The sequence below is a fragment of the Tupaia chinensis genome, unplaced genomic scaffold (genome assembly GCF_000334495.1).
Source record: "Tupaia chinensis unplaced genomic scaffold, TupChi_1.0 Scaffold143970_1, whole genome shotgun sequence".
NCBI lineage: Eukaryota > Metazoa > Chordata > Mammalia > Scandentia > Tupaiidae > Tupaia > Tupaia belangeri.
Window position 1 is genome coordinate 730,863 of NW_006203821.1, and position 12,020 is coordinate 742,882.

The 12,020-nt window shown below is 47.8% G+C and overlaps 2 protein-coding genes across 5 annotated transcripts in view; both read left to right on the forward strand.

Annotated features, from left to right (window-relative positions):
* Positions 1-4,898, forward strand: part of IKZF4 (IKAROS family zinc finger 4) — a 32,914-nt gene extending 28,016 nt beyond the window's left edge. For 3 of the 4 annotated variants that reach the window (XM_006165589.3, XM_027767148.1, XM_027767149.1), the window contains 2 exons: positions 170-3,261; positions 4,114-4,885. In XM_006165589.3, coding sequence (XP_006165651.1) covers positions 170-930 — 761 coding nt within the window. In that variant the 3' untranslated portion in view covers positions 931-3,261; positions 4,114-4,885. Of the gene's footprint in view, positions 1-169; positions 3,262-4,113 lie in introns of all 4 variants that reach the window. The other variant, XM_027767150.1, reaches the window with a different exon arrangement.
* Positions 4,899-9,860: 4,962 nt separating this feature from the next.
* Positions 9,861-12,020, forward strand: part of RPS26 (ribosomal protein S26) — a 2,794-nt gene continuing 634 nt past the window's right edge. The window contains exons 1-2 of the mRNA XM_014582982.2: positions 9,861-9,926; positions 9,982-10,149. Coding sequence (XP_014438468.1) covers positions 9,861-9,926; positions 9,982-10,149 — 234 coding nt within the window. The remainder of the gene's footprint in view (positions 9,927-9,981; positions 10,150-12,020) is intronic.

The following is a 12,020-nucleotide window of genomic DNA, read 5'->3' on the forward strand; positions in this document are numbered from 1 at the left end:
CCTGGAGTCAGGGAACAGCCTGACAGAGCACCTGACCTCAGGGGAAGGAAATGCAGAGTAGTAGTAATGTTACATATAACCCCATGAATTGAAAAGTAATCCCGGTGGTGGTGGAGGTGGGTATAGGAATTCTCCAAACCCAGCCCGGCTGAGACCCTCTTCTCCACAGGTGAAAAGCAGATGCGCTTTAGCCTCTCGGACCTCCCCTATGATGTGAACTCAGGTGGTTATGAGAAGGATGTGGAGTTGGTGGCACACCATGGCCTGGAGCCTAGCTTCGGAGGTTCTCTGGCCTTTGTGGGTGCAGAGCATCTGCGTCCCCTCCGCCTTCCACCCACCAATTGCATCTCAGAACTCACACCAGTCATCAGTTCTGTCTACACCCAGATGCAGCCCCTCCCCAGTCGACTGGACCTTCCAGGATCCCGAGAAGCAGGTGAGGGACCTGAGGACCTGGCTGATGGAGGTCCCCTCCTCTACCGGGCCCGAGGTCCCCTGACTGACCCTGGGGCGTCCCCCAGCAATGGCTGCCAGGACTCCACAGACACAGAGAGCAACCATGAAGATCGAGTTGGGGGGGTGGTGTCCCTCCCTCAGGGTCCCCCACCCCAGCCACCTCCCACCATTGTGGTGGGCCGGCACAGTCCTGCCTATGCCAAAGAGGACCCCAAGCCACAGGAAGGGTTATTGCGGGGTACCCCAGGCCCCTCCAAGGAAGTGCTTCGGGTGGTGGGTGAGAGCGGTGAGCCTGTGAAGGCCTTCAAGTGTGAGCACTGCCGCATCCTCTTCCTGGACCACGTCATGTTCACTATCCACATGGGCTGCCATGGCTTCAGAGACCCTTTCGAGTGCAACATTTGTGGTTACCACAGCCAGGACCGGTACGAATTTTCTTCCCACATTGTCCGAGGGGAGCACAAGGTGGGCTAGCAACCTCTTCCCTTCCCCTCAGCCAACTACTCCACTGCCCTACCCACAGGTGTCCAGCCCTGACCCCACCACATCCCAAGGAGTTTTGCTTGTAGCCTCCTCCACTGGCTACCTGACTTCACGCCTCACCCTGACTCCTCCTCACCTGTTCTCCTTCTCCCTGACCGATTTAAGCATTGTGATGAAACAGGTCTTTTGCTTATGTTTCTTTTTCTCTTCTCTCTCATCCCAGCATACTCACTGAGGTATTTATTAATACACTGGTTTTTCTTTTGCCTTTTTCTTTTTTAACTTATGTTAGTCACTTGCCACTCCCTCTCCGTCTCCCTCCTGCCCACAGCTCCCTTCTACTGTAGGCCTAGTTTTTCACTCTCTGATCCAGCGTCCTCCAGCAGCTCCAGGGGTTGGAAGCTCCTCTCAGTACTAAGAGACCCTGAGCTTCTTGCTTTAAGTCTTCACACTTTACATTATCTAATTCTTCAGTTTTAATGCTGATACCTCCCTTTGGCCCTACCTTAGCTCTGTGGCATTATATCTCCTCTCTGGGACCCTTCAACCTGGTACTCCATACCTCTTGTGCCCTCTCACTTTAGGCAGCTTGCACTATTCTTGAATGAATGAAGATTTTTCTCATTTGGAAGTAGGAAGGGGCTGAAGAAATTCTCCCCAGGCACTGTGGGACTGAAGGTCCTCCTGATATTCCCCTCGTAATATGAGTTACTCAAAGCCTACATTCAGGATCTCCCTCTAGGATGTGATGTCTCTTCCCTCTCCTCAAACAAGCCCTCAACACTGCTCCAGTCTCTTCAACCCACCAGTCTACTCATTAGCAGCTTTTCTCTCCTCGGAGTGCCCCAATTTCATATTCTCAGGGGCCAAGGCTAGGTCTCCAATCCTGTCTCTGACACATTGGGAGCCACAGGTGCCTAACTGGGAACCAGGGGATGGGAAAGGGTGGGTCAATTCTCTCTCTTCACCTCTCAAACTTCTTCACGTTAGTGACCTTCCTAGCTCTCAGGGGCTCCGTCAGTCCCCATTCTCTGAGACACTAGTGGGTTGCTGCCTGATGGCAAAGGGGCATCAAACCTCTCTGCCTGCTGCCTTCTTCCTGTCCTTCCCAGCAGGATTCACCTCTCAATGCCAGGCTCCTGGGCCCTATTCTTAGAATTAATGGCAGGGAAAAAAAGGGTGACTCTTTTCTCTCTTCTCATTTTCAGTATAACCAAAAATTATCCCAGGATGAGCAAGGGCATGTGTCCCTTACCCCATTGCACCCCTGTTCCAGCAAGAATGGGATGGGCTCAACTGAACTGGGGGTCATCCTTTACTGGCCCCCTCGCCACTCAGCTCCCAGACATAGGTTAGGAGAGGGCACTCTCCTCCTAGTTACTGCAGAGACCCCTGGCTATTTGGGTAACCTACAATTAGTGAGAAGGGGCAGGAGGAGCTACAGCTCCACTGCAGGTGGAGGTCTCTTTCTATGAGAGTTACCTGTCAGAGGCCACAGCCATCCCGCTCTCTGCTTCCTTGAGATTCAAACCAAAGGATGTTTTTCTATGTTTAAAGAAAAAAAAAGTAAAAACCAAACACAACACCTCACAAGTTGTAACTCTTGGTTCTTCTCTCTCCTTTTCTCTTCCCTGCCATTTTTCTTTCCATATGTCCTTTCCTTATTGACTCTTTTCCTCCTACTTTTCTCACTCCCTATCAGGGATATTTTGGGGGGATGGTAAAGGGTGGGCTAAGGAACAGACCCTGTGATTGGGGCTCTTAAGGGCTCTGGGAAGAGTCTACCCTATCTTCTTATTGGAAGGGAGATCCCACAAAACTTTCTCCTCTTCCTCTTACTCCTTCCCCATTATTTGATTTCCCCAAGTGAACCAGATTGGCAAGGAGAGATACTGTGGGGCGATTGTTCCTCATTGACATGTAGCAATAAATAGATGCTGCCAAGGGGAGAGGTGTGGGGGTTAGCTCAGAGGACAGTGGTCTCTAGAGAAGGGGAGGGTGGTCTCAGCAGCACTCTGGGCTACTAGCTCCTTGTTTCAGGAAGGCAGCATAGTCAGGATAGTATCTGGGCTTCTCCTGACCCATTCTGGTTATTGAGCCCCTCCCCATTAGATCTCCCACCTCCCACCTCTTCTGAGTCTGCTGTGTATTTGGTGACGCCTCACAAGGACTAGCCCCCTCTGGGGTATCAGAGCCTTTGGGTGCTCCCATTCCCTCCCCTGGTCAGCTTTGGCACCTATAACCTTCCGGAACATGAAGGACTATGCTCTGAGGCTATGTTCTCTGTGCCCATGAGAGCAGAGACTGGAAGGGCAGGACCAGGTGCTAAGGAGGCTGTCAGAGGCCACAGCCATCCCGCTCTCTGCTTCCTTGAGATTCAAACCAAAGGATGTTTTTCTATGTTTAAAGAAAAAAAAAGTAAAAACCAAACACAACACCTCACAAGTTGTAACTCTTGGTTCTTCTCTCTCCTTTTCTCTTCCCTGCCATTTTTCTTTCCATATGTCCTTTCCTTATTGACTCTTTTCCTCCTACTTTTCTCACTCCCTATCAGGGATATTTTGGGGGGATGGTAAAGGGTGGGCTAAGGAACAGACCCTGTGATTGGGGCTCTTAAGGGCTCTGGGAAGAGTCTACCCTATCTTCTTATTGGAAGGGAGATCCCACAAAAATTTCTCCTCTTCCTCTTACTCCTTCCCCATTATTTGATTTCCCCAAGTGAACCAGATTGGCAAGGAGAGATACTGTGGGGCGATTGTTCCTCATTGACATGTAGCAATAAATAGATGCTGCCAAGGGGAGAGGTGTGGGGGTTAGCTCAGAGGACAGTGGTCTCTAGAGAAGGGGAGGGTGGTCTCAGCAGCACTCTGGGCTACTAGCTCCTTGTTTCAGGAAGGCAGCATAGTCAGGATAGTATCTGGGCTTCTCCTGACCCATTCTGGTTATTGAGCCCCTCCCCATTAGATCTCCCACCTCCCACCTCTTCTGAGTCTGCTGTGTATTTGGTGACGCCTCACAAGGACTAGCCCCCTCTGGGGTATCAGAGCCTTTGGGTGCTCCCATTCCCTCCCCTGGTCAGCTTTGGCACCTATAACCTTCCGGAACATGAAGGACTATGCTCTGAGGCTATGTTCTCTGTGCCCATGAGAGCAGAGACTGGAAGGGCAGGACCAGGTGCTAAGGAGGGGCGAGAGGGGCGTCCTGTCTCTCTCCAGACCATCATTGCACTTTAACCAGGGTCTTAGGTACAAAATCCTACATTTCAGAGCCTCCCAGCTCTGGAACCTCAAACATCCTCATGCTCTCTCCCAGCTCATTTTGCATTAAAAAAAAAAAGAAAAGAAAAGAAAAGAAAAATAAGAAAACACACTGAAACCCACATGGAGAAAAGAGGTGTTTCTTTTTATATTGCTATTCAAAACCAATACCACACAAAAAAATTTCTAAACAGACACTTTTCCAGATCTTTGTTTTTCTGTGTCAGTGTCCAAGCTGCAGGTGGGATTTTGTAATACTTCTGGCAGCTTCTTTCCTTGTGTACATAATATATATATATATATATATTTTTAATCAGAAGTTATGAAAAACAAAAAGAAAAAAATTAAACACAGAAGCAAGTGCAATACCACCTCTCTTCTCCCTCTCTCCCCGGGTTTCATTTATAGCCCATGTTTGGTGTCTCCTTTGACTCTTACCCCTTCACTTCCTCCTCTCTTCTTCTGGTTTCTCCCTTACCCTCCCCCCTTTTTTAAGAGTTTTTCTCCTTTCTCAAGGGGAGTTAAACTAGCTTTTGAGACTTACTGCAAAGCATTTTGTATATGTAATATATTGTAAGTAAATATTTGTGTAACGGAGATATACTACTGTAAGTTTTGTACTGTACTGGCTGAAGGTCTGTTATAAATAAACATGAGTAATTTAACACCCCTGGTTGTTTTTGCAAACTTCCTTTGCCTTGCTTTTCTGGTAGGAGGGAGGAGGGAGGAGGGCCTATATGCAGCATATTGAACCAACTACTAAGCAGTTTAAGAGGTGAATGAGTCTAAGATCAAGAGGAAATTAGACAAGAGTACTCAAGTTGTTGCTGCAAAAGAACAGAAGAATCATCAGCCTAGAGTGGGAAGTGTAGGAGGTTTTCCTACTCAAGTGTCTTCAGGATAGGAGAAAAAGCTTGACTTGCCTATCTATCTAAAGCAGAGATTCATCAAACATTTGTTGACTCCTACTATATGCAAAACACATTTTATACCCAGAGAAAGATAAGTTACAATAACATGAGTGATGACGATGAGAGGGTCTACTATTTCTTTTTTTTGGAGAGGTTTTTGCTATAGGGCACGTGCGCTCGCCACAAAGACAGAGACAGAGAGACAGAAAGCGAGAAATCACCCCCCAGGGGGGATGGCCACGCTGTAATCCCTTCTCCTCCATTCTCCTCTCGGGATCTTGGGCATGCACGCACATGCACTCGGAGTAAGTTTTAAGCCACCGGATCTGGGATGCGAACCGTGGTCGACTACGTGGGAGTCCAGCGACATAGCCATTACGCTAATTGCTGGTCCCCAAGGGTCTACTATTTCTTGAGTATCTCATAAATGTTAAGCACTTTGGAGAGTTTTTTATTGCTATAGGGCATGTGTGCTTGCCAGAAAGACAGAGAGACAGAAAGTGAGAAATCACCCCACAGGGGGGATGGCCACACCACAATCCCTTCTCTTCTATTCTCCTCTCAGGATCTTGGGCATGTGTGCACACACACCCAGCGTGCGTTTAAGCCACCGGGTCCAGGACTCGAACTGCAGTCGACTACATGGGAGTCCAGCGATATAGCCATTACGTCAACTGCTGGGTCCAATGTTAAGTACTTTGTAGAAACACTTACAAAGGAATGATCACAATTATTGGTGAAAAAATAAAAGCCCAAGGCCCAGCCCGTGACCTGGCAGTTAAGGCAGCTGGATCCTACCGTGTGATTCAAGTCCCAGATCTGGCAGCTTGAAAAAAATGCTGGCACGCGTGCATGTATGCTTAAAATCCTGAAAGAAGGGAGAAATGGAGAAAGGATTATGCAGGACCACGCCCCATGGAAGGTACTTTTTCACAAACTCACACACACACACCCAACCCCCATCTCTGGCAAGCACATGTACCTTCTTAAATTAAAAGAGAAAGAGAGAGAAAATATACTTGTGCACTGCTCATCAGCCAGTATGTGACAGAACGAGAAACTGAACCTAGGGGTGTGGCCATCCTTTTACACCAGGGAATGTAGCCAGTGAAACCTTCAGGCTTTCCAAAGAAAAGCCGAAATAGGAACATCAACTTAGTTCTATCTTAAATATGAAATATTTTGTTTCTTTATAGTATTCTGTTTTCTCCCATCTACCTCATTGCTATTCCAAAAAGTAATGTTTGCCTTCTGGTTTCCATGAAACTATACAATGAAGAAAAATCAGAGACGCATCCATCTAGAGTCCATAATTTTCTATGCCTCATTTAAACTAACAAAGTCAAGGGCTGGGGACCAGCAGATGGCATAATGGCTACATCACTGGACTTCCACATCGCTGACCACAGTTTGAGTCCCAGACCAGGTGGCTTGAAACTCACGTCAGGTGCATGTACGTGCGTGCCTAAGATCCTGAGAGGAGAACAGAGGAGAAGGGATTGTGGCATGGCCATCCCCCAATCCCTGGTGGGGGGATTTCTCACTTTCTGTCTCTCTTGTCTCTCCAGTGAGCTCATGTGCTCTATAGCAAAAATCTAACTCTAAACAAACAAACAAATTCTGGGGCTGGCAGGTGGCATGGTGGCTAGGGTGCTGGATTCCCACATGGCCAACTGCAGTTCAAGTTCTGGACTTGGTCGTTTGCTTTCTTACTCTCCCTTTCTCCCTGGTCTAATTTAAAAAATAATAATGACAATAAATAGAGCTAGATAAATAATTATTAATAAACAAACACATTCAAAGTGCAAAAAGACAGTAAGGCCTCGTCTCAGTGGTTTAGGCAGTAGCACACTGATCTGCATCCCTTGAAGCCACAGGGCCAACCACTGGTTTGGATCCCAGCTTGAACTGAAACATGCCCAAGACGCTGACTAGAGGGTACTGAGAAGGGAATCAAGGTGGCAAATAGAACTTAGAGGGTGCTCCCCACCATCATGTGTACATACATGCACTCTCTCACTCTCTCTCATGAAAGAAATAAACCAAAAATATACTTATAAAAAACCCTACAGGGTGGGACCAGCAGGTGGTGTAATGACTATGTCACTGGACTCCCACGTAGTTGACAGTGGTTTGAGTCCCGGACTCAGTGGCTTAAACTCATGCTGGGCACATGTCCATGAGTGCCCAGGATCCCAAGAGGAGAACAGAGGAGAAGGGATTACGGCATGGCCATCCCCCCCGGGGGAGGGGTGATTTCTCACTTTCTGTCTCTCTGTCTTTCTGGTGACCGTACATGCCCTATAGCAAAAACTTCTCCAAAGGGGGAATTTTATTTTTTTAATTAAAAAAAGACAAGGCAAGAAAATATTAAATTCTAGTCCCAATAGAGTTAAAGGTTAAATAAAACTATGATGGGTTTTTGGAGAGAAGGGTGAATCTGATGTGTTCAGACTCCAGAACGACTCATGAATGAATAGTGGTTTCTATCTGTACTTGTCACTGTTTTATCTTCACCTTTGGAGACAACTGGGTGGTTGACTACCCATAGATAGCCACTCACGCTCAAAGCTTGAACCACTGTGACAGTTCTTCAAAGGCAAGTGAGACTTGTAGATAAAGAAGTGTACTTTTTTTTGGAGAGGTTTTTGCTATAGGACACGTATGCTTGCCAGAAAGACAGTGAGAGACAGAGAGACAGAAAGTGAGAAATCACCCTCCAGGGGGGATGGCCACACTGCTATCCCTTCTCCTCCATTCTCCTCTCAGGACCTTGGACATGCACGCACACACACTCAGCATGAGTATAAGCCACCAGTCAGGGACTCCAACCACGGTCGACTACATGGGAGTCCAGCAACATAGCCATTACGCCAACTGCTGGTCCCCGGAAGTGTATTTTATAAAAGTCAGAGGATAGACTCACCAATGAGTGAGGAAATTACTTTAGAGGGTTTCTCAGCATTTACTAAAATAAGACAGCCTAGAACATATCAGTGTACCTTATGTCTTAAAGACAGGTATTGTTTCTTGTGCTTTGATTTTGTATGTGTGTCTTTCTGTTTGTGTATGTACTGAGTAGCAATGTAAAGTGTATTTTTCTCTCCGGGTCTTAGTAAAAGACATTTAAATCACTAGTCCAGGCTATAATACCATGTGTTTGTTATGTGAAAGATAGCATAAGCCAGACCACCTCCTTAAAAAAAAAAAAAAAAAAAAAGTTGTTGCCACACAGTGCAAGTGAGACAGAGTGAGAAGTGAGAAAGTATGCCCCACGGTGCAAGTGCACCTGGAGACAGAGTGAGAAGTGAGAAAGTATGCCCCACCCTGTGGACGGGGGATGATCATGTCACAACCCCTTCTTTTCCATTCTCTTCTGGGATTTTGGGCACACATGCACATGCATTCACAGTGATTTGTTTTTTGGAGAGGTTTTAGCAATATGGTGCGTGTGCTCACCAGAAAGACAGAAAGACAGACAGAGAGTGCGCGCGCGCGCGCAAGCGAGCGAGAAAGGGAGAAATCAACTTCGGGGTGGGGAGGAATGGGGGATGGCCACACCACAATCCCTTCTCCATTCTCCTCTTGGGATCTTGCGCAAGCGCCCGGCATGAGTTTAAGGCACCAGGTCCAGGACTTGAACTGCGGTCGACTACATGGGAGTAGTCCAGCGACATAGCCATTACGCTAACTACTGGTCCCTCCCAGAGATTTTTCAAGAGCCAGGGTCCAGCACTCGCGCGCAGCCAGCCTGTGGAAACCTGCACCTTAACCAGTACGCCACCTGCTGGCCCTACCGGAACACCTATTAGTTCTGTGTGACCTTGGGCAAGTTACTGTTTTCCCATCCTTAAAGTGAGGATACTAATTTGCCTACCCCATAGGCTCACAGAGGGTTACATGAGTAATACATATAAAACACCACAAAAAAATAAATGAATAAAACACTTACCACAGTGCCTGGCACTGTGCTAACAGGATCAGCAATAAGCTGAATGAGAACCAGCTCCCACACAATGCACTTGCCCATGGTCCTTCACTGTGGGGTCTTCTCCATAATGGAAGGACACATTTATTTACAAATGATTTCGTTTTCTCTCAGGTCTTCCACTGCGCAATCCTACACCTAGCAGCAGGACTGTCAGAAATGAGGCGAGGGCGCCCCCCGGTGGCGTAGCGCTGCCTTCAGGATAAGGCCTCTAGGCTTCGCACTACAACTCCCTGCATGCTTCTTTCCCCTTCTGGCCTCCAAGAACGAGCGCGTCTCGAGGTCTGGCGCCCAACCCCTTCCGCGCCCAGTGGGGAGGAAGTCGGCGACGCCGTAGCACCCACAATTACTTCCGGGGCGGGCGGGCGCGAGGCCTGCTGGGATGCGCAGTACTCCAGTCTCCTTCCGCCAGCCGGCGAAATAGTCCCGCGGGGGCTTTGTTCCACGGGTAAGAAACCTACGAACGCCGTTCCACCCTGGATGTCAGCAGAAATGCAAAGTATTAAGCAAAACAGAAGTACAGTGGGTTGCTGAAATCGATCCCGGTCTCCGAAGGATTCTTCCTGTGTGAGCGGAGGGATCTCGCAGTATATAAGAGGGCTCGGCCGCGGGCCGGATCCTCTCTCGTGGCCTTGCTTCCGAGATGGTGAGTGGTGGCGCGTGCTGAGCGCTGGGGTCCGTGCGGAGGCTGAGGAGAGCGGATTCTCGGCTCCTAAGGACCTGAGAGTACTATGGGGGAGGAATGGGCAAAGTGTTTGCGGCGAAATGCAGAGAGGCGACCTGACTGGCGCCTCTCTGGGCGCTGCGAGCGCGGAATGTAGCCGGAGGGGGGTTGAGGCTGCGTGAGTCGCGCCCCCTTCGTAACCGGATTTCTATCATTGTGCAGACTAGACAAAACGGCCGTGCAAAAAAGGGCCGTGGCCATGTGCAGCCAATTCGCTGCACGAACTGCGCCCGATGCGTGCCCAAGGACAAGGCTATTAAGAAGTTCGTCATCCGAAACATAGTAGAGGCCGCAGCCGTCAGGGACATCTCCGAAGCAAGTGTCTTCGATGGTAAGTGAGCTACCAGTTCCAACTACATAAAAAGGCCAGCCAATGCTGTCCATTGTGTAACCCCCCTATTTAAAAAATATTTTTTGTTTATATTTGGCCAGAGAGCAACAGAATGGGGAGGGCGGGAGGGAGTGAGAACACAGGTCGCTAGATCTGGGTCTCGAACCGGGGTCAGCCTTGTGGGAGACCAGCACCCTTAACCACCACGCCACCTGCCGGCGCTCTCACCCTCTCCTGCACGCAGTCAGTGGCTCGGTCTTGGAGCATCTCAGGCAGTTTCTATGAGTCTTTAAGGGTGTCACTAGTGAAAAAACTAGTGTATTTGCTCGTTTGGCTGCCTTGAGCTTCGTCAGGGCAGAGGGTCGACTTTGTGATGGGGTGCACAGCCTCTACTTTGACGTTTGAGTCATAGTTTGTGACTGTCGACTTAGGGAATGAGGTTCCAGAAACACTTCTAGTAGCAGAAGGTTGATAAACGTGACAGTTTCTGAACTAGTTAAGAGCATTTGGGTACTTGTGTATATGTGAAAACGTCCAGATAAAGACTTCGCTGAACGTTTCAGGAATTGGGAACAGTGTAGTTTGCTGGAGGTGGGTCATTTGGAGAGCATTGTTATTGTCCCTTTATGAGGAGACTTCAAAATTTTTGAGGAAAAATGGAACCAAATTATGAGTTTACTGTAGTGCAAGATTTTGAAACCCACTGTGTAGTTTTTTCCTCCTTAAAACACATTTCTCGGTAACCTGAAGATCTTTTATTTTTTTTAGACAGTAGATTTTATTTTTTAGGGACAAGGACAAGTAGGCATTGAGGCTGGTGAAGCAGTTGAAGGAATTGGGTTCTTGGTTTACTACATCTATGGTATGGGTTTTGCATAAGGATGGACTTGTTGGGAGTACTGTTAAACATTTGTAAAACGGTGAGTTGTGTATGTATGCTTAAGTATCGGGCTCAACAGTTTTGGGAGCAAGAACATTTTGTAGAGAGGACTGACAAACTTTAGATTTTTATTTTTTATTTTTTTTTTTAAGAGAAAGAATTTTTGGGACCAGCAGTTAGTTTAATGGCTATGTCGCTGGACTCCCACGTAGTCGACCGCGGTTCAAGTCCTGGACCTGGTGACTTTAACTCACGCCGGGTGCATGTGTGCTCAAGATCCCGAGAGGAGAATGGAGGAGGAAGGATTGCGGCGTGGCCATCCCCTCTGGGGTGGGGGGTGATTTCTCGCTTTCTATTTCTCTGTCTGTCTGGGGAGCGCGTGTGCCCTATAGCAAAAACCTCTTAAAAAGAAAGATTTTTTTGCTCTAGGGCATCTGCTTGAGACACAGACAAAGTGAGAAATCTTACACCTCATGGCTATACTGTGATTGCTTTTTGGGGGTGGGTGGGGGGAGAGGTTTTTGCTATAGGGTGCATGTACTCAGCAGAAAGAATGAAAGTGAAATCACCCCCTAGGGGGTATGGCCACACCGCAATCCCTTCTCCATTCTTTCAGGATCTTGGGCATGCACACACATGTGCCTGGTGTGAGTTTAAGCCACTGGGTCTGGGACTTGAACCACGGTCGGCTATATGGGAGTTTAGCAACATAGCCATTACACTAACTGCTGGTCCCTGCTGCAGTTGCATTCTCTCTGTGGACACACACGCATACGTGCCCTGTATGAGTTTTAAGCTCCTGGGGACTTGAACTATAGTCCACTATGGGAGTCCAGTGATGTAACCCTTATACCATCTGCTGGCCCCCTCAGTGGGCTTTTTAATGGATGAGAATGAACAAGAATAATGCTAAGGGGGTATATAATACATAACATTATGCTTTTTTTTTTTTTTTTTTTTTTTTTTTTTTTTTTTTTTTTTTTTTTTCTC